The sequence below is a fragment of the Procambarus clarkii genome, chromosome 13, assembly GCF_040958095.1.
Source record: "Procambarus clarkii isolate CNS0578487 chromosome 13, FALCON_Pclarkii_2.0, whole genome shotgun sequence".
NCBI classification, from domain to species: domain Eukaryota; kingdom Metazoa; phylum Arthropoda; class Malacostraca; order Decapoda; family Cambaridae; genus Procambarus; species Procambarus clarkii.
Window position 1 is genome coordinate 31,409,597 of NC_091162.1, and position 20,926 is coordinate 31,430,522.

Here is a 20,926-nt window from a genome sequence, read left to right on the forward strand (position 1 = left end):
TAACATCATTTTTATATGCCAACATCCAGGGTATAAAAACACGCAAATGTAACAAAGTGCACTTCATAGATGGCCTCTTACATGAGGCTAATGCAGTGTTTGCAGCCCTAACGGAAACTCACACCAAGGACTACCATGGTGAAATATGGATTTTGGAGTACAATCTTTTCAAATGTGATAGGAAACACAGGCTACAGGGTGGAGTTAGCCTGTACATCAAGGACACACTCATCTGTACTGAGCTGCTAAACACCACAAATGATATGGTGGAAGTACTAATAATCAAAATACAGTAGAGCTCTTAAATGTAGTTATTGTCCTCGTATATGTCACCGGAGGCAAATCATCAGCAGTTTAAAGACCAACTAATGAAAATAGAACACTGCTTGGAAAACCTCACAAATCCAGCCCCGAACATCATCCTGCTTAGGGACTTCAACCTACGGCACCTGAAATGGAAGACCATTGCTGATACGGTTGTATCAGAGAGAATTCCAGGAAGTAGCCTAAATGAACAGGCACATGCAAATGACCTGCTACGGATGTGCGACAGGTTTGCCTTAAACCAGCAAATAGTAGAACCAACTAGGAAGGAGAACACGCTGGACCTCATTTTCACCAATAATGATGAATTGATCAGGAACATAATGATTACAAATACCTGTTACTCAGATCACAATTTAATTGAAGTTCTGACTAGCATGGGAAATAAACCTTCAAAACCAGTCCCGATTCCCGATGGAGATTTCAGCAAATTCAACTTCAACAATAAACAGATAAACTGGGAACAAATAAACCAAGACTTCACAGAAATAAATTGGGAAGAACAGCTAGAAAATGCAAACCTGAACCAGTGCCTGGAAAAAATAAGCTCAGTAGCACTAGAAGTATGTTCAAACCGCATAGCCCCAAGAAAAAAAAGAGGAAGATATGCAGATTGGAACGGGAACGTCGTTCCCTCTATAGGCGAAGAAAACGAATCGTGGAACAACTTGAGTCGTACCCTATCTCAAGAACGGCAAAGAAGGTTAGGTAGGTAGAGAAATAGAAGCAATTGAACTCAAGCTACAAGAATGATACAAAACCCAGGAGAGGCAGAGAGAGCAAAAGGCCATCAGTGAAATAGAGAGAAATCCAAAATATTTCTTCTCCTATGCAAAATCAAGATAAAAAACCACATCTAGTATCGGGCCACTGCAAAAGGGAGATGGAACTTTCACTGATGACAACAAAGAAATGAGGAATCAAATACTGAGTTATCAGTACGACTGTTTTCAGTGAGCCACGAAACACACTGAAGATTGATAACCCAAATGAATTTTTCATGGACATGATACGAACATCAAATCATATATCAGACGTCACCCTATCCCCAATGGGTTTTGAAGAAGCCATAGACAGTATGCCTATGCACTCTGCACCAGGCCCCGACTCTTGGAACTCTATATTCATCAAGAAATGTAAAAAAATGCTATCGCAGGCCCTTAACATTCTTTGGAGACAAAGCCTAGATACTGGTGTTATCCCTGACATTAAAAACAGCAGAGATAGCACCACTCCATAAAGGAGGAAATAAGGCAGAGGCAAAAAATTACAGACTGATAGCACTAACATCGCACATCATAAAAATCTTTGAGAGAGTGCTAAGAAGTAAGATCATAAAATACATGGAATCACAGCAACTCCATAACCCTGGACAACATGGTTTCAGAACAGGGCGTTCTTGCCTATCACAGTTGCTGGACCACTATGACATGGCACTAGATGCCATGGAAGACAAACAAAATGCCGATGTAATTTACACAGATTTCACAAAAGCCTTTGACAAATGTGACCATGGTGTTATTGCATATAAAATGCATTCAAAAGGAATTACCGGCAGATGGATCTACAATTTCCTGACTAATAGAACCCAATGTGTAATAGTCAACAAAATAAAATCCGGACCATCAACCGTAAAGAGCTCAGTACCCCAGGGTACTGTGCTTGCTCCAGTACTTTTTCTCGTCCTCATATCGGACATAGACTAGAACACAACCTATAGTACTGTATCATCCTTTGCAGATGACACTAGGATTTTTTATGAGAGTTGACAACATATAGGACACGGCAAACCTCCAATCAGATGTAAATCAGGTCTTTCTATGGGCTACAGAAAATAACATGGTGTTATTAACGAAGACAAGTTTCAGCTCATGCGCTACGGAAAAAATGAAAATATAAAAACGGAAACCACGTACAAAACTCTGTCAAATCATAACATTGAACGGAAAGGCAATGCAAAGGATTTGGGTGTACTGATGTCGGAAGACCTTACATTTAAAGAACACAATAAAGTAGCCGTCACAACTGCAAGAAAAATGGCAGGTTGGATAACAAGAACCTTTCACACTAGAGATGCTATACCGATGATGATACTTTTTAAGACGCTAGTGCTCTCTAGAGTGGAATACTGCTGCACAATGACAGCCCCTGTCAAAGCTGGAGAAATTGCCAACCTGGAGAGCGTGCAGAGATCCTTTACTGCTAGAATCCACTCGGTAAAACATCTAAACTATTGGGACCGACTAAAGAGCCTAAACCTGCGTTCTCTTGAGCGCAGGCGGGAGAGATACATAATAATTTACACATGGAAAATAGTAGAGGGGCTGGTCCCCAAACCTGCACACAGAAATAACAGCACATGAGACCAGAAGGCATGGCAGGATGTGCAGAATACCCCCGTTGAAGAACAGAGGTGCAACAGGTACTCAGAGAGAACTATCAACATCAGAGGCCCGAGACTGTTCAACACGCTTCCACTAAACATAAGGGGCATAACTGGCCGACCCCTCACAGTGTTCAAGAGAGAACTGGATAAACATCTCCAAAGGATACCTGATCAACTAGGCTGTGACTCGTACGTCAGGCTGAGAGCAGCCGCGTCCAACAGCCTGGTTGACCAGTCCAGCAACGAGGAGGCCTAGTCGACGACCGGGCCACAGGGTCGCTGAGCCCCAGAATCACCTCAAGGTAACCTCAAGGTAAGGTAGCTTGTTTCATAATGTGTTGATACATGAATATCTTCTGGATGAGGTTTATGAATTTACCAGTCTAACAATCCTCCATTTTTGCTTTGCAGGCCTCCCTGTCTATGGATTTCAAGCTGAAGTCAATGAATACCAAGTCATGATCTATCTTTATCCGCTCTTACTATAATCTCTCTCATGATCATTATGAGGCCTTTTCATTTGTCATTCAGCTCCTCCTCTGTCCATGTGTTGCATACCCTTGGACTGTAGGCATTTATAATTTTCAGTTTATCGTCCTTTTGATTGATTGTTGCCGCCGAAGGCGGCTAGTTTATTGTGCACCCCATACTCATCCTGTGAGCGGTAGCGCAAAAGCATTACAGAGGGCACAAAAGGTCTTTATCAGACCTCATCTTAGATTATTACATAAACAATTTCTTCAATCCTTCACACCTTATAGATACAATGTCAGCTAGTTACAGAGAAAGTGCTATTACAAGAGCTACATATTTACAGTAAGTCATCATACATTAATGGTAGGTCTTATCGCTAATACATAATAGTTTGGCCAATGGGGATATTACAGAGTCATAGGGGAGCTTCTGATTATTATTAGTCCTCACAATACACTACTTTTTTCTGAATCTCATATGTCGTTCATCTACTGGAAGCAAAATGTGGGTACAGTGCAAGGATTTCAGGTAATTTATCCATGGTAATAAGATAGGTTGCCATATCATACAGAGTGAGCTTAGATTTATCTCTAAAAGGCTCAATTTTACTACAATCCAAGATCCTGATTACAAATTTCCAATGCCATAAAGAGCTCATACTAGTTTTGGGAGATTCAGTCATTTGTTTACATTATTTGAGGAGTTCACTTGGCAGTTTCAAGGCTTAATTTCTTTTGAGCCCAGAAGCGATCTGTAGTGGTTCACTGGCCTTATTGATGCTTTCCCAGTCTCTGCACCTCTCTCTGTATGGGGGAGGGGGGCAGGTCCTGGTCCTGGGAAGGCCAAACACAACTCCACAGCTGATGTAACCTAGTAGTTGGGAGCCATCTTTGCAAAATAGCTTCAGGGAACTACAAGGGACTTCCACAGAAATTCTACCATGTTAAAATTGCATTAATTTCTGGCATTAAAAACAGTCAGTTTTAAATTTGGTTGAATTTGGATTTTGTGAATTCGCACAAATAATTTTATCAATAAAATTATAAAAGTTAGACAGGGGAATTCATTTATACAAAAGTTGGCTTTCCTATATAGTATTCTTAAAGTAGAGTATTTACAACAAAATGACTTGCAAAATAATTTTAACACTAATTGACTGCCCTGTCAAGTACAGCAGTATCATTTAAGGTTACCAAGATAAATTAATTTTACTAAGCTAACATATTGTATACTAGTAGACTTTACATACTTTCATTAGAATAACTTTGTTGACATGAGTGCGTGCTGCTTGTGTACCAGCTACAAAGTAACAAGTAACAGGAGTGTCGCAAGTGCGATTGTCTCCAAGACCATCCCGCACAATGTCAAAGCTCAGACATGGGGCACCTGAATGGAAAAAGGATTTTTTTTTAATTCTTAATTTAAATTAGAATACACAAAACTAAAGCAGATCATAACAAAGATGCACATACCTATGGAATGTGATTTATACCAGTTTAATGATGAAAGGTGTTAATTTGCAAATGTTATTAATGAAACCAAATGTAGCAAACAATGTGAGATACAACAATGCAAACAAGATATAATATTGAAAAATGCTGCTTGTTATCTGTGTGAAAAGAAAAAACTGTGGCAAAACAGTAATTGACCAATCTTTCAATGTAGCAGTAGTACAAAATACCATCACTGAATGTATTGAAATGCCTCTTTCTGACAGAGCCCTGCTGGCTACCTAAAGCTGAAGGCTCCTTCAAGTTAACTTGCTGAGATGGCTCCCTACTACTACATCACATCAGTCACAGGAAACTTGACTGGCCGACCAGAGACCAGAGCTCTTCCCCCCCCCCCCCACTTTTCCTTAACCCTCAAACTGCACATATCATATATATATGATATCAGTGACAAAACCGAAACCGCGCATATCATTTATATATGATTTCGTGTCTAGCGCTATAATTTAAACGCCCCGCATGGGATAGGGGTAGTCATCGGAGAGCCTCAACCGACCATAAACAAACCCCGCCTGGGAAAAAAATCCAGTGTGGGTCCCCTTTGTGTACAATCCTCAGTTACCCGGCGGACACCATGGCGAGCGCATCAAGTTCCAACGACCGACCCCGCTCAGCGAGGCGTTCCTCGCGACCTCTGACCGAGGACAAAATTACTCGTAATTTGTTCCCGGATGGTGATGAGTCTGATATAGATGACTCAGACTTTGATCATGACTACACACAGCCCTCAGAGGTGGATACGACCGACAACGAGTGTGAATATGCTGGCTCCACCAGGGCTAGGCCTAGCATCTCGCCAATGCCTCCAGGCCCTCACTCAACCCCAATTTGTGCAAGACCACACAGTTCATGTGCTCCCTTGCAAGATATTGATGTTTTGCTCGACAATTCTGAAGAAGGTGAATCATTTTCCGGTTTTAGTGACTTAGAATCGGAAAAGAGTTTCGCTAGTGCCAGTGGAGGAGTGTGTGGTGTTGCCAAGCGACAATTTGTCGCGTCAGCAGCAACTGGCCAAGCCATGCGGCACCGCATGGCACCACATGAACAAAGACCCTCAACATCGAGGAATTTTCATCACCGTCCCTGCCCGCCCCTACTGTTCCTAGACCTGCTTCAGCTCCAGGTCCACGGTTTCCTCACCGTGGTGCCGCTATTGGCTCTCGAAAGACACCCGGTGTTTTTGTGTGGAGTGATGGGACAGATTTTGTTCAACAAATTCCTGTTTTTGATAATTCGGATGTTGGAATTACAGACATTTTCCCTGATAAAGGTGCAGATATGTGTGAAATGGATTATTTTACTGCATATTTTGATGAGCCGCTAATGGAACATCTTGTTCATGAGACGAACAAATATGCAAGTGATCTCATTGATGAAGAGGAGTTATCCGATTATTCACGTTTGCAGCGATGGAAAGATACGACTGTAGGTGAAATGTATGTGTTTTTGGCACTGTGTATGTTGATGAAACATTGTGTCAAACACGTAATCGACCATTATTGGAGCAAACACCACACTGTTCCAACACCGATGTTCAGCAAATATATGTCTCGAGACCGATTTGCGATAATCCTCAGGTGTCATCACTTTGCAAATGATGAAGAGCGGAATGATGATGATAGGCTTTGGAAGGTAAAGCACGTCCTGAATGAACTTATCGGAAAGTACAGGGATTTCTACGTACAAGCTCAGAAGCTTGTGATTGACGAATCCCTTGTGCTTTTCAAAGGACGTCTTGCCTTCCAGCAGTATATTCCCTCCAAACGTCACTGATTTGGATTGAAATTCTTTGTACTCTGTGACTGTGAAACAGGAATGGTGTTACACATGATAATGTATACGGGTACAAATGTAGACATTCCTGCTAATGACCAACATGGCTTCTCAGGTAGTGTAGTGAAGTCACTGCTTGCACCATACCTGAACAAGGGCCACATATTATACACAGATAAATAACTATTATACCAGTCCCTTGCTAACTAGGTTCTTGCTTGATAATAGAACTGTAGTGTGTGGCACAGTGAAGGCAAAACGAAGGGAAATGCCAGTGTTTCCAGGTGCTATGCAGGTTGGTGATTGCAAGCTCAGAAAAACAGGTGGAATTCTTTCAGTGCGGTGGAAAGACAGGCGTGAAGTGAACATGTTGACCACCTATCACGCTGGAACAATGCTGGACAGTGGCAAGGTGAACAGAACCACAAGAGAAATAATCTATAAGCCAGATTGTGCCTTGGACTATAACATCGACATGCGTTTGGTGGATAAAAGTGATATGATGGTGGGGGCAGTGGAGTGTGTACGGAAAACAGTGAAGTGAACCAAGAAAATGTTTTTCCACCTTGTTGACGTAACAATGCTGAACAGTTACAATATGTATCTTGTCAAAACAGGTGGTAAATGCAATTTCCATGCATTCAATTTTACTGTAGTAACTCAATTACTACCGAAGTTTGGCAAAGTAATTCCTGGTGTACAGAGGCCCATTCTGAACCCGGTATTGCACCACGCTTCAACACCCAGGCTCGCTTACAGGGATGCCTTTTTGACACACAATTTCAGGTTTTTACCACCAACTGGAAAGCGTGCAGTAGGCCAGCGTGTGTAGTATGCTGGTCAACAACCAAGAGGGAACAGAAAAGAAAAATGGTGATGACTTGGTGCACAGCGTGTCAGGTCCCTCTGTGCCATGTCCGATGTTTCAACGAGTATCACAGTCTTGATGACTTCAAGACTGGTGCCAAAACATGAAAATACAGAATAAGTGGGTGTATATAGTGGAAATAAATCATAAGAAATTGTATATTTTATTGTGAAATAAGACATTTTTGTGCAAATACTTGTGACACTAATATGTGGATACAATATACATCGACAACAGTTTTATGTTTATAAATCATCTTGTGAGAACATATTGAACCACACCAGTGAAAAAATGGGTGTAAAATACGCCATAGATACTGTAAATAACAATGCGAAAATAAATTCGTGGCAACTCGCACTCCTCCTCCGTCGCGCCTGACTCGCCCCGAGCGCACAGCGGTCCAGCGAAGATCAGGCGTGACGTCATCGACGATCTTCTCGGCTCATTTACGTCAACAGTAAGTGTAATTAAATTTTTTTATTATTTTTCCCGTGCTCAGGGAACACAAATAAAGAGATTAAAAAGGAAAAAAATTTTTTTTTTTTTTGTTGCGCCTGTGGGTGTTAATTCCATTTGGACCCCTAGCGGTTTGAGGGTTAAAGGTGCAGAGAACAAGGGACTATTACTGTCACCCTCGTCTGGAAAGAATCCAGAAAATCAACGAAGCTCATAAAGAACAAGTGGTTCACTCACAAACTAGCAAGCTTAAATCCATTAGTATCAAAAGCCACCAAATGGCAATGCAGAGCCCAAGGTCAGCAGCAAGCTCCAAGCTCACTGCAGAGCTGATGCACAACAAACCGATGAACCTGGTTGGGAGGGAGTTAGGGAGCCACCGACACTACCAGAAAGACAAGTTTCATTACATTCAATGCTGATTTTCTGGTATGAACCCCTGCTTGATACCTGCTTGATGGGGTTCTGGGAGTTCTTCTTCTCCCCAAGCCCAGCCCGAGGCCAGGCTTGACTTGTGAGAGTTTGGTCCACAGGTTGTTGCATGGAGCAGCCCGCAGGCCCACATATCCACCACAGCCCGGTTGGTCCGGCACTTCTTGAAGAAAACAATCCAGCATTCTCTTGGAGATGTCCACGGTTGTTCCGTGGACATCTCCAAGAGAATATACTCTCATTTCTTATACTCGCTGGGAGGATGTTGAACAACCGTGGACCTCTGAATGTTTATACAGTGTTCTCTGATTGTGCCTATGGCACCCCTGCTCTTCACCGATTCTATTCTGCATTTTCTTCCATTATCATTCACTCCAGTATGTTGTTATTTTACTGTGTAGATTTGGTACCTGGCCCTCCAGTATTTTCCACGTGTATATTTTTTTATATCTCGTCTCCTGTCTAGTGAGTACATTTGGAGAACTTTGAGACGATCCCAATAATTAGGGTACCTCAATAAGGTTCTTAATAATTTAGGTACCCCCCTTGGTAACTCCCTGAAACTAACTCACCACAGAAAAACTTGCAAAACAAAGGTTCTACCAGTGAGGAGGAATTTGTAGGACTACGTCAAAGAAGAAATCACGAGCTCGGCAACCCAGCCAAGTGCCAACAAAACCACCACTGAGAAAAAAAGTAGCATTGAATGTAATGAAAAGCCATTTTCTGGTTTGAGCCCTAGAGGCTCCCATAAGCTAATTGACTGATATCCACTATATTAGTCTAGAGCATCAGTTACTTGCCTACTGGAAACCACACGCCAGAACCTGGTTCCCTCAGAGGCACAGGGAGCAATGACTTATGAACACTCCATATATTGAGAATAAAGAGGAAGATCAGGTGACGAGCAGCCCCATCTATGAGCATTTCAGGTAACGAGCGAGCCACTCGCAAAAAATTTGTCCCAAATGACGAGCTTCCGCTTGGTTAACGAGAAAAACCATGGGGTGCTTCCTAGCGTTCCCACTGGTTCTCGCAAATTCTCGGACACCGACGACGACACTGTTGTTTCATCGCGCAGGATAAGCATCCCTCTGCATTTATTTGTGCTTTTCTTTGTTTTTTGCAGTTTTGTGACTACAATTTGACACCCACACCATAATCCCTCTCTTCCTCCCCACCTCCCCATAGTCTCCCTCAAGCCAGCAACAACTCTTCATAAGATAAAGTACAATTAAAATCAGTAAAACAAAATATTTACAATAATTACATGTACAGTATTATAATTACATTATAAAATTCCATATTGATGTTTTTTTGGGGGTGGAACAGATTAATTGTAGTTCCATTATTTTAAATGGGGAAATTCGTTTCACAAGACAGACGAGCATTTCACATGACAAGCTCAGTGCCAGAACGGATTAAATTCATTAACCGAGGTTCCTTTGTATAGCATGTCTACCATCAACCGAGGTTATCACCCAGAAAGGTAAATGAACCATTACAAACCCCTACTGGTAAAACATTACAACCCAAGACTGAACAGAGCCCAAGAACTCCACCCAAGAGGAAACAACAAACAAGCAAATGTCCAATCAACTAGCGCACCTGCTCGTTAGCGACCCCCCTCCTGGCCCCACCCAGGCGGCCCAAGCGCTGACACTGGCAATTTGTAGACTGATAAACCACCAACTGAAGGGAGGGAGGTTGATGGGGAATCTCCAGGGCTCAACTCAGAAAATGGTGTTTCATTACATTCAACTCTGGTTTTCTGAGGCGAGCCCTGTCGGCTCCCTGGAGCTACATACCCACAGATAAGTAAAAGGAATTTACCCGGGAGGCGGCAGCACCACATGCCTCATGACAAAGATGGGGTAACTGACCGAGACAGATGCCCCAAAGCCACACAAAGCCGCTGAGGGCCCGGAACGTTAACAAGATAATGGGCGGCCAGAACCCGGTTCAACCTCCAAAACCCGTGCCCGAATATCAACCCATGGCGTGTTACCAAAACCTGTAGTACGAGCTGCAAACTTCCACACATCATGGGCGCGAGGGGGTAGACTGCATGCTGGTTAGGGTAGACCGCCCTGTGGATGCCCCGAAAGACTCGAGCCCTGGAACAGGGAATGAGGGAAACCGGATCAACCCAAAGCGCGTCCCCGGACACAGAACCCAAGGCACGCAGGTAACAGCAGAGAGCCACAACCGGATACAACACATGATGAACCCTCAGCCTGACCAACCAAGCATCCACGAACCCCTCCGGAAGCCCGCCATCTCGTTCTTTACCAGAAAAGCAGGAGACGGCTGCAAACAAACAAAACGGCTGCAGGCTACGGAAGGTCAGAAGGAAGCCTGGGGAGGGGGGGGGGACCTGTTGGAGGCTGAAGGCTACAGAAAGTCAGAAGGGAGCCTGGGAGGACCTGTGGGAGGCTGCAGGCTATGGAAGGTGAGTAGGGAGCCTGGGAGGACCTTCACATGCCAAACAGCTTCCTTTCCTCGACACTAAGAACCACCTTGTGTATAACGTTATCACATTAAGTCTTGGGACCCATTTTGGTATTATGATGTGTTTTACTTAGGGCAACGATGATCATGGATTGGATGCACCCTGACATACCTATGAAGGATGAATCACGAAGCCCAGAATAGGAGAATCGCCAAGGTTAATTGTGAAACGAACGATGCCAATCACTGGAAATTAATGCACCTTGCAGCAAAGAAACGCAGACAGGCAGATGATTAGGGGGCCCCAGGAGTCACTCAGGGTGACAAGCATCTGCCCCCACACAGATAACACTGGGTAGCAAAACCACAAATTCGGCCCCCAGCTAAAACACAAGTCATCCAGTGTTCCCCGGCAGAGCAAAAGCCAGGCACCCACCACAGCTGAGGGCACACCATAGATATAAACTAGCTAAACACAGATGCCAAAGAAATATAAGAAAATTCAGTTTTGCAAACAGAGTGGTAGACGGTTGGAACAAATTAGGTGAGAAGGTGGTGGAGGCCAAGACCGTCAGTAGTTTCAAAGCGTTATATAACAAAGAGTGCTGGGAAGACGGGACACCACGAGCGTAGCTCTCATCCTGTAACTACACTTCGGTAATTACACTTAGGTAATTACCAAGAGCCTACCAAGAGCCTACCAAGACCCACCAATCCCAGCACTTCTCAGCCAAGCCGGTGCCGGCCACCGTCACTCTGCTGGGAGAACCAGCCAGAACACACAAAAAAAATAAATCTATCAACTATCCTGTGACCCAAAGCGATATGTGAGCCAAACGTCATACAAACCCGACCGTTGAATAGGGACACCAAACGGCAATATCAAATCTAAAATCGCAAAAGAAAAAAACGAGATCCGGCGGCTCCCAGATAGAGGCGGCGTCCAGACATCCGCTTGGTAGTATACTGGGGCGAGTATGTCAGGTAGTATACAGGGGCGAGTATGTCAGGTAGTATACAGGGGCAAGTATGTCAAGTAGTATACTGGGGTGAGAATATCGAGTAGTATACTGGGGCGAGTATATCAAGTACTGTATGTCATACAGGTTCAGACAAAATCTCTTATTTAAAATGCATGGTTTCTGCAAAAATTCCCCTATAATTAACCCTTAAACTGCGCAACGCGCCTGCAGGCTCACGTCTGGTTTGCGCAACGCGCCTCCGGGTATTTGTATTTTTCACGTTCCATTCAAAACTCCCGCGGCTACATGGGGTTCACATCAGCTTCCTCAGGGCTCTTGTAAACAGACGCCATCTTTAAAAAAAATCGTGGTTCACATTCCCGGGTGTGGGAGCCTCAGTAGTGTGTGAGCAACCAAGGCTGGCGCTCGCAGCATGAGCGCACAGCACTGCTGTTCAGCATGTGACCACAGCATCGCCTAATAATGTCAAAATATATATGTAACTTGTATTATTTAGCTATGATAGTGTTATATTAGAGAATGAGTGTGATAATGACTGGGTACAATGTTCAAATATCAGTGATTCAATGCTGTTCACGATGTTCACAGCGCTAGCCACAGCACCACAGCATTATTTCGTTCATCTAGGAATCTTCAAATGATTTCTTAGGTTCCTTTTCAAAATAAACGTGGTCAATTATTCATTTACAGGAATTAGTGACCAGGATTGTGATAATAGCAGGATTGTGGTTATAATTAGCGTTGTGCGTAGTATTGTGGAAGGAGGAATTTTGATGAGGGAGGGAGGGCGAGAATTGAGGTAGCCTCATTGTGTGTATGGCTGCCACTCTTGTTTTGCTCACCATACTAGGTTAGTGGTTCGCTATGGGCAACACATATGTACATGGGTATATATAGTGTGTGTATATAGTGTAAGAACAGCAACAGGAGAATGTTGAGAGGAGCTATTTTGGTGAGGGAGGTGACGTAATCGTAGCGTCGTCTGCTGGCTGCTGTGTGATTTTTCATGCAGTGTATGGTGGCCACTGTACTGTTTGGACACAATACCGGCTTACTTGCATAGTTCTGGTAAATAAAACATGTAGATAGGTATATAGAACATGTGTAATAAGAACTATAACAATATGATGGGAGGAGCAATGTTGGCGAGTAAGATATTGGAGTGAGGGAGACTGGCTGGGTGTGGCTGCTCTCACTCGAGGTGTTTTGAATGTGTTCATGGCCAAATGCTCCTATTGGCCCATACGAGGCAGCTGCTGTTGGCCCATACGAGGCAGCTGCTGTTGGCCCATACGAGGCAGCTGCTGTTGGCCCATACGAGGCAGCTGCTATTGGCCCATACGAGGCAGCTGCTGTTGGCCCATACGAGGCAGCTGCTGTTGGCCCATACGAGGCAGCTGCTGTTGGCCCATACGAGGCAGCTGCTGTTGGCCCATACGAGGCAGCTGCTGTTGGCCCATACGAGGCAGCTGCTGTTGGCCCATACGAGGCAGCTGCTGTTGGCCCATACGAGGCAGCTGCTATTGGCCCATACGAGGCAGCTGCTATTGGCCCATACGAGGCAGCTGCTATTGGCCCATACGAGGCAGCTGCTATTGGCCCATACGAGGCAGCTGCTATTGGCCCATACGAGGCAGCTGCTATTGGCCCATACGAGGCAGCTGCTATTGGCCCATACGAGGCAGCTGCTATTGGCCCATACGCGGCAGCTGCTATTGGCCCATACGGGGCAGCTGCTATTGGCCCATACGGGGCAGCTGCTGTTGGCCCATACGGGGCAGCTGCTGTTGGCCCATACGAGGCAGCTGCTGTTGGCCCATACGAGGCAGCTGCTGTTGGCCCATACGAGGCAGCTGCTGTTGGCCCATACGAGGCAGCTGCTGTTGGCCCATACGAGGCAGCTGCTGTTGGCCCATACGAGGCAGCTGCTGTTGGCCCATACGAGGCAGCTGCTGTTGGCCCATACGAGGCAGCTGCTGTTGGCCCATACGAGGCAGCTGCTGTTGGCCCATACGAGGCAGCTGCTGTTGGCCCATACGAGGCAGCTGCTGTTGGCCCATACGAGGCAGCTGCTGTTGGCCCATACGAGGCAGCTGCTGTTGGCCCATACGAGGCAGCTGCTGTTGGCCCATACGAGGCAGCTGCTGTTGGCCCATACGAGGCAGCTGCTGTTGGCCCATACGAGGCAGCTGCTGTTGGCCCATACGAGGCAGCTGCTGTTGGCCCATACGAGGCAGCTGCTGTTGGCCCATACGAGGCAGCTGCTGTTGGCCCATACGAGGCAGCTGCTGTTGGCCCATACGAGGCAGCTGCTGTTGGCCCATACGAGGCAGCTGCTGTTGGCCCATACGAGGCAGCTGCTGTTGGCCCATACGAGGCAGCTGCTGTTGGCCCATACGAGGCAGCTGCTGTTGGCCCATACGAGGCAGCTGCTGTTGGCCCATACGAGGCAGCTGCTGTTGGCCCATACGAGGCAGCTGCTGTTGGCCCATACGAGGCAGCTGCTGTTGGCCCATACGAGGCAGCTGCTGTTGGCCCATACGAGGCAGCTGCTGTTGGCCCATACGAGGCAGCTGCTGTTGGCCCATACGAGGCAGCTGCTGTTGGCCCATACGAGGCAGCTGCTGTTGGCCCATACGAGGCAGCTGCTGTTGGCCCATACGAGGCAGCTGCTGTTGGCCCATACGAGGCAGCTGCTGTTGGCCCATACGAGGCAGCTGCTACTGGCCCATACGAGGCAGCTGCTACTGGCCCATACGAGGTAGCTGCTATTGGCCCATACGAGGCAGCTAATATTGGCCCATACGAGGCAGCTGATATTGGCCCATACGAGGCTGATATTGGCCCATACGAGGCAGCTGCTATTGGCCCATACGAAGCAGCTGCTACGCGGTGTTCTGAATGTGTTGATGGTGAATGTATATAGTGTGTGACAGTGTATAGTGTGTAAATAGATTGTATATATACACAAATTAGCATGATACATAGTAAATATGTGCTGCATATGTGTACACAAGTTTCATGCACGTAACACAGTGTCTACGGATAGTACGGATGTTGTACTGCGATATTATAGTGTACGTGTTCATTATACATTGGATTGGCACATAAAAACAATGAAAATGTATTTGGAAAGGTGCGCAAAAAATGAACGAAAATATATTCGCGGCAACTCGCGCGCCCCGCCCCGAGCGCCCCACCGCCACCGAGAGCTTACGACACGGGCGCACGGGGAACGATGACGTCACGCCCCAACTTCCGGACCCCATAGCAGCCAAAGTACAATTTCGACTTTTTTTTTTACATACCCATACTGAGAGAAGGGTTTTTGACACTTTAAAAAGAAAAAAGAATTTTTTCCAGAGAATTTATTTCCTGCGCACTGCGGGGGTGTCACATTTGGAGGCAACGCAGTTAAGGGGTTAAACATTGTTTTGTGCGAGATGGAAAAATTATAGCTAGGAGGACTGACACTGGAAAAAACATATTCAATAACCACTGAAGCTCACCTTAATTCCTTCCTGAATGACTGTGGGATAGCTGCTGTATAGCCAGAATTCAAATTACAGTATAATCTCATATAACTACCAATGTGTACTTTAGCTCTGCCTTTCCTTTCAAAAGATTTTAACTTTATTTAAAAAAAAATTGTCATCTTCATTATTGTCTTCTTTTTCTTTTTTTACTCCCATGTTCCATAGTACACTATCTTTGCCTGTGTCCTCTAGTATAAACTTCATCATCCAGTGTTCCTGAGTGTATCTCTATTTAAACTACCTCATTTTGTTTTAGTGTTTTAGTGTAACTTTAGTATTCAACTATAGTGTACTATCAGAGCCGGTCGGCCGAGCGGACAGCACGCTGGACTTGTGATCCAGTGGTCCCGGGTTCGATCCCGGGCACCGACGAGAAACAATGGGCAGAGTTTCTTTCACCCTATGCCCCTGTTACCTAGCAGTAAAATAGGTACCTAGGTGTTAGTCAGCTGTCACGGGCTGCTTCCTGGGGGTGGAGGCCTGGTCGAGGACCGGGCTGTGGGGACACTAAAAGCCCCGAAATCATCTCAAGATAACCTCAAGATTACTTATATTATAGTAAGTAAGCTTTTTGTTTTATAGATTTCATAATTGCTTTTCTTACTTTTATTGGTCATCTATTGTTATTAATTATTCTAGTTCATTTTTACATTCCTAAGCTCCCATTACGTTTTATTACTTAAATTACCATTAACTTTATATTACTTTAAAATCTTTATTCTACTTTTTCTTTGTAACCCAGGTTGCCTAGCCTCACCACCATTGCTCCATTGTGGTCTTTGCTTTGCCTGTGTAATTTTGATCATTAGTGCAAATTATTACCTTCAGTGTACCTGAAAGTACTTTTAACCCTTAAACTGTGCAAGTGTAACACTGTAAAAGTGTTTGGTTTAGTTGTTTAGTTTAAGGGTGAGTTTGTTGGCAGTTAATCAAAGATGGACTTTATTTAGCTCAGTATTTACTGTGGCATTTAGAGCAAGGGTGTAACACCGTAAAGGTGTTTGGTTTAGTTGTATTTAAAATACATAGAGATTCAGGAGTCACAGACAGGGATTTGAGAAGGCGCCAGTTTGGTCGGCCTGAGACTCACACCTCTAAGCGTTAATGACCTCAAGTGACCTGAGGTCAGATCATGTGAATTTCACCTTGCTTCTGCTAATCTTATAATTGGAGCCTGGTAGCCTTCAAACATGCCGACGTTTAAGGAGTGGCTTGGTAGAGTGCCTCGGGCTATCTACTTGTGGGCGGAGTTAGTTACTAGGTTCCCCAATATATACTCAGAGAGCAGAGCATAGGCAGACAATAAGAACAGGAGCCAGCCAGCAGAGCAGAGAAGACGGCCTAGCCAGGGAGGCTGTCGGCCGGCAGGGCGGGACAGTCTCTGTCAACTACAGACCCCCCCCCCCTCTCAATCCAGCTATAGGCAGACACTTGGTGAGTTGAGCATTAAGGTGACTTGGTCATGTTTACAAATGTTGTGTGAGGATCAGGGGCAGTCAAGTTGTAGGGTTCTCGACTTCTTGGATGATGACTCACTTTGAATATTAATCTTTAACATTTTAATTGAATTACTTAAATTATGATACTTATCATGTGAAATATAACTGAATTTATTATTTAAATGGTCTTTAACTTTGTTCCTTAGAGTTTTTGAGTTGAGATGAGAAAGCCTCTGCGGTTTCATGAGTTAATGAGTACATGGTACAGATGGAACATACTAATAATGACCGTGTTAACATCTTCGAGAATTTGGTTATACAGACAAGTTCCATTCCTTGTCTTGTATGGAATGGTCTAGAATGGATGGTGGCAGCATTTCTTCTTCTACTATCTATTCTTCTACCTTTACCTATCTACTCCTCTTCCTCCACCCCTCTCCGAACTCTCACTTTCCACTAATGACCCTCCTCGCTCCTCCCACCTCTCTACCTCTCTCACCCCAAACCCTCACTAATTACCTCATTATTCATTTCTTTCCTTTCGTTTCTCTTAGACGTTTGTGGCAGTGAAATGTGTTTTAGAGTTCTCTCTAGAGTTTCGGGTAGCTGATCAAGTTACGGCGCCTTGAAGTCTTACCACCTAGGTAGTCAAATACCTAGGTTGCAAGGTGTTGAACGAGAGAGGTTGCCTTAGGAACTCTGGAGGGGCTTTAGAATAGTTAGCTAACTGAGGACGGGATAACGGACTAGAGAGAGCTGTTTCCCCCGGCCTCGTTAGTTAACTGGGGGGTTGGAATAATGGACAAGATAGAGCTATTTCCCCCACCCCCCGTTACACAAGGCGTATATATATATATATATATATACGCCATGAGTAACATGTCCCAGGGTGCGCATGGCGTATATATACGCCATAGGGTGCCAGACATGATTTAAATGGCCCGCGGCTACAGGGGGTTCACATTAGCTTCCTCAGGGCTATTGTAAACAGACACCATTTTTAAAAAAGTCGTGGGCAATATTCTCAGGTGTGAGAGCCACAGTACTGTTGGAGCAACTAAGGATGGTGCACACAGCATGAGAAAACAGCATTGCTGTTTTGCTTGTGACTGCAGCATTGCTGAAAAATGTCAAAATAAATATATAACTGCTATTATTTAGCAATGACAATATTACAGATGACCCCTGACTGTGATTTTTCCCGTGTTCAGGGAACACATATTAACATTTTTAAAAGACGAAATACTTTTTCAGAATTTTTTTTTTCTTACGCACAGGGGTGTAAATCTCCTCAGGACCCCTTAGCAGCTTAAGGGTTAAGCAACCTACTTCATTTTTGTGTATAGTTTTATATATACAGTGGTACCTCGGAATGCGATTGTCCCTGTATGCGAGGTTTTCGGAAGGCGAGCAGTATTTACTCCAAAAATTTGTCTCAGAAGGCGAGGGTTACTTCGGGACGCGAGTTTGTTGATACGCGTACAGGCCGACCTAGCGCGTGGTGGTTCGGCGATGGTCGCCCCTCCGCCCCGCCGCCCCTCAGTTTACCATTGTCTCGCGCTCAGTGACTACCCCCACATCAATTCTTCTCGCGGATTTTCAGTGTTTTGTTGGATTTTTGGTGATTTGTCTATACAATTTGTTATTATATATCTCACCATGGGTCCCAAGAAAGCCAGTGGTAAGGATAAAGGCCAGAAAGCTCATGTGAGGATGACAATAGAGGAGAAACAAGAGATCATTCGGAAGCATGAGAACGGTACGTGTGTTGTTGAACTTTGTAGGCAGTACAACAAAGCCACATCAACAATATGCACTATACTTAAGAAGAAAAATAAGATTATGGGTGCTAAAGTGGCAAAAGGAGTAAGAACATTAACGGCACAAAGACCACAAATACTTGAAGAAGTGGAAAAGTTGTTATTAATTTGGATACACGACAAGGAGTTGAGGGGTGATAGTGTTTCGGAGGCCATTATTTGTGAGAAAGCCAGGGTGTTGCACGAAGACCTTCTAAAGAATACCCCTGCAACGAGTGATGCAGATAAGAAAGAGTTTAAGGCAAGCAGGGGCTGGTTTGAAAAATTTAGAAAGAGAAGTGGTATCCATAGTGTTACAAGGCATGGGGTTATGTGATGTGATTATGGAAGGGGACTCCCCCTTCCAAACAGTAACTCCTCTCCTCCTCCCCCCTCCTCACCATCTTCCATACGCCTACAGCACTCGACAGCAAGGTAAGTAATAACTGGAACACAGTTTTGTAGGTTTATTTAGATGAATTAGGTAAATTAGGTATAAAAATTTAGTTTGATGTGGGGTTTTTGGGGTAGTCAGGAACGGATTAATTCATTTCCCTTTATTTCTTATGGGGAAATTAACTTCGGAATGCGAGTTTTCGGAAGGCGAGGCGTCTCCAGGAACGGATTAAACTCGCATTCTGAGGTATGCCTGTATATATATTTTTTTTCATAGCTAGTTCTTTTATCATTGTATTTTTTGGTTTTTCTGTAAAACAGCCCTCTTATGAAAACTATTATAGACCCAGACCTTAACCTCTTATCTAGTATCTATGACAATCACCGGGGAGCCGGTCGGCCAAGCGGACAGCACGCTGGACTTGTGATCCTGTGGTCCTGGGTTCGATCCCAGGCGCCAGCGAGAAACAATGGGCAGAGTTTCTTTCACCCTATGTCCCTGTTACCCAGCAGTAAAATAGGTACCTGGGTGTTAGTCAGCTGTCACGGGCTGCTTCCTGGGGGTGGATACCTGGGGGTGGATGCCTGGGGGTGGATGCCTGGGGGTGGATGCCTGGGGGTGGATGCCTGGTCGAGGACCGGGCCGCGGGGACACTAAATCCCCGAAATTATCTCAAGATAACCTCAAGATAACCTCAAGATAAGAGATAATCACTTTAATGATCAAAATTGCAGGTATTACACAGCACATAATGTAAACAATGTTTTAGCGTGTAATCAAAATGTTTCTGTAATTAACTTGAATGTAAGATCTCTTAGCAAACACTTTAATGATGTTAATGCCCTGATTCAAACAGTTGACAACAAATTCTCTTTTATTGTGTTTACTGAAACGTGGTTAAAAAGAGGACACTACTCAACTCAACAACATACCAAACTACTCAGCTATTCACAATTGTCATCCTATACAAAGAGGTGGTAGTACTTCTATTTACTACCACCATGAACTGACTTGCTTAAAAGTAATTAAATCTAGAGACCCTAATGGAGAGTATACATTTGCCTGTTTCAGAGTTAAGGGTAGCGATGCGGTCCTGACTGTGGGAGCAGTCTACAGGATTCCTAACACTGATGTGACTGAATTTTACTCTAACCTTAGAAATCTTATACAATATTTGAGAACAGACTGAACAAAAACCACTTAATTATTTCTGGGGACTTTAACGTTGACCTCTGTGAGCCTGATAACCCTCCTGCTGCTAGTTTCATCAACTGTATGAATTCCTGCTTCCTCATACCCTTAACCACTAGACCTACTAGAATCACTGACAGTACTGCCACGGCTCTTGATCACATCTGGACCAACATAACCTCTCCACTTACTTCAGGGATAATCATTGATAGCACTACAGACCATTACCCCACATTTCTCCTAACTAACATTAACAAACCACCTCTAGAGCCAAGAGAGATAAGCTTTAGGCTGCACAATGAAACTGCTATAGACAATTCTATAGCTACTGCTGCTAATATCAACTGAGACTGAATTAGGAAACATAGGGGACATTAACCTAGCAGTGCAATCTTTTCTTGAAAAAACTCTCAGCCTTTATAACACCCACTGTCCTATGCTAACGAAACAAGTCACAACTAAGAGGCTAAACAATCCTTCGCTTACAAAGGGGATACTTAAATCCATTAATAAAAAACATGACCTTGAGAAGAAATATAGGTTAGGAATCGTCTCCAAAGAATTTTCAAAGAATTACTCATCATTGCAATCTAAAATAATTAGGAGAGCTAAAATTAAATACTACGAAGATAAATTTGCCCACACAAGGGGCAACATTAAGAAAACATGGAGCACAATTTCACAAATCTTGGGATCAAAGAAGATTTTAAATAACAAACCAATACACCTGTCAAATAACGATGGTCTGCTTTCAGCCTCTGATACTGCTTTTGAGTTCAATAGGTTCTTCTCTTCCATTGGGTTATCCCTTGCAAATGATATTCCATCTTCCAGTACTAATAATCAGAACTATCTTATAGGTAACTATCCACAGTCTCTGTACCTAACTGGAGCAAGTCGGCCGAG

General features: G+C 44.3%; 1 protein-coding gene across 1 annotated transcript in view; it reads right to left on the reverse strand.

The window, feature by feature from the left end:
- l(2)09851 (WD repeat-containing protein 1 l(2)09851) overlaps positions 1 to 20,926 on the reverse strand; it is a 201,618-nt gene that overhangs the window by 170,293 nt on the left and 10,399 nt on the right. The window contains exon 2 of the mRNA XM_069323846.1: positions 4,434 to 4,570. Coding sequence (XP_069179947.1) covers positions 4,434 to 4,570 — 137 coding nt within the window. The remainder of the gene's footprint in view (positions 1 to 4,433; positions 4,571 to 20,926) is intronic.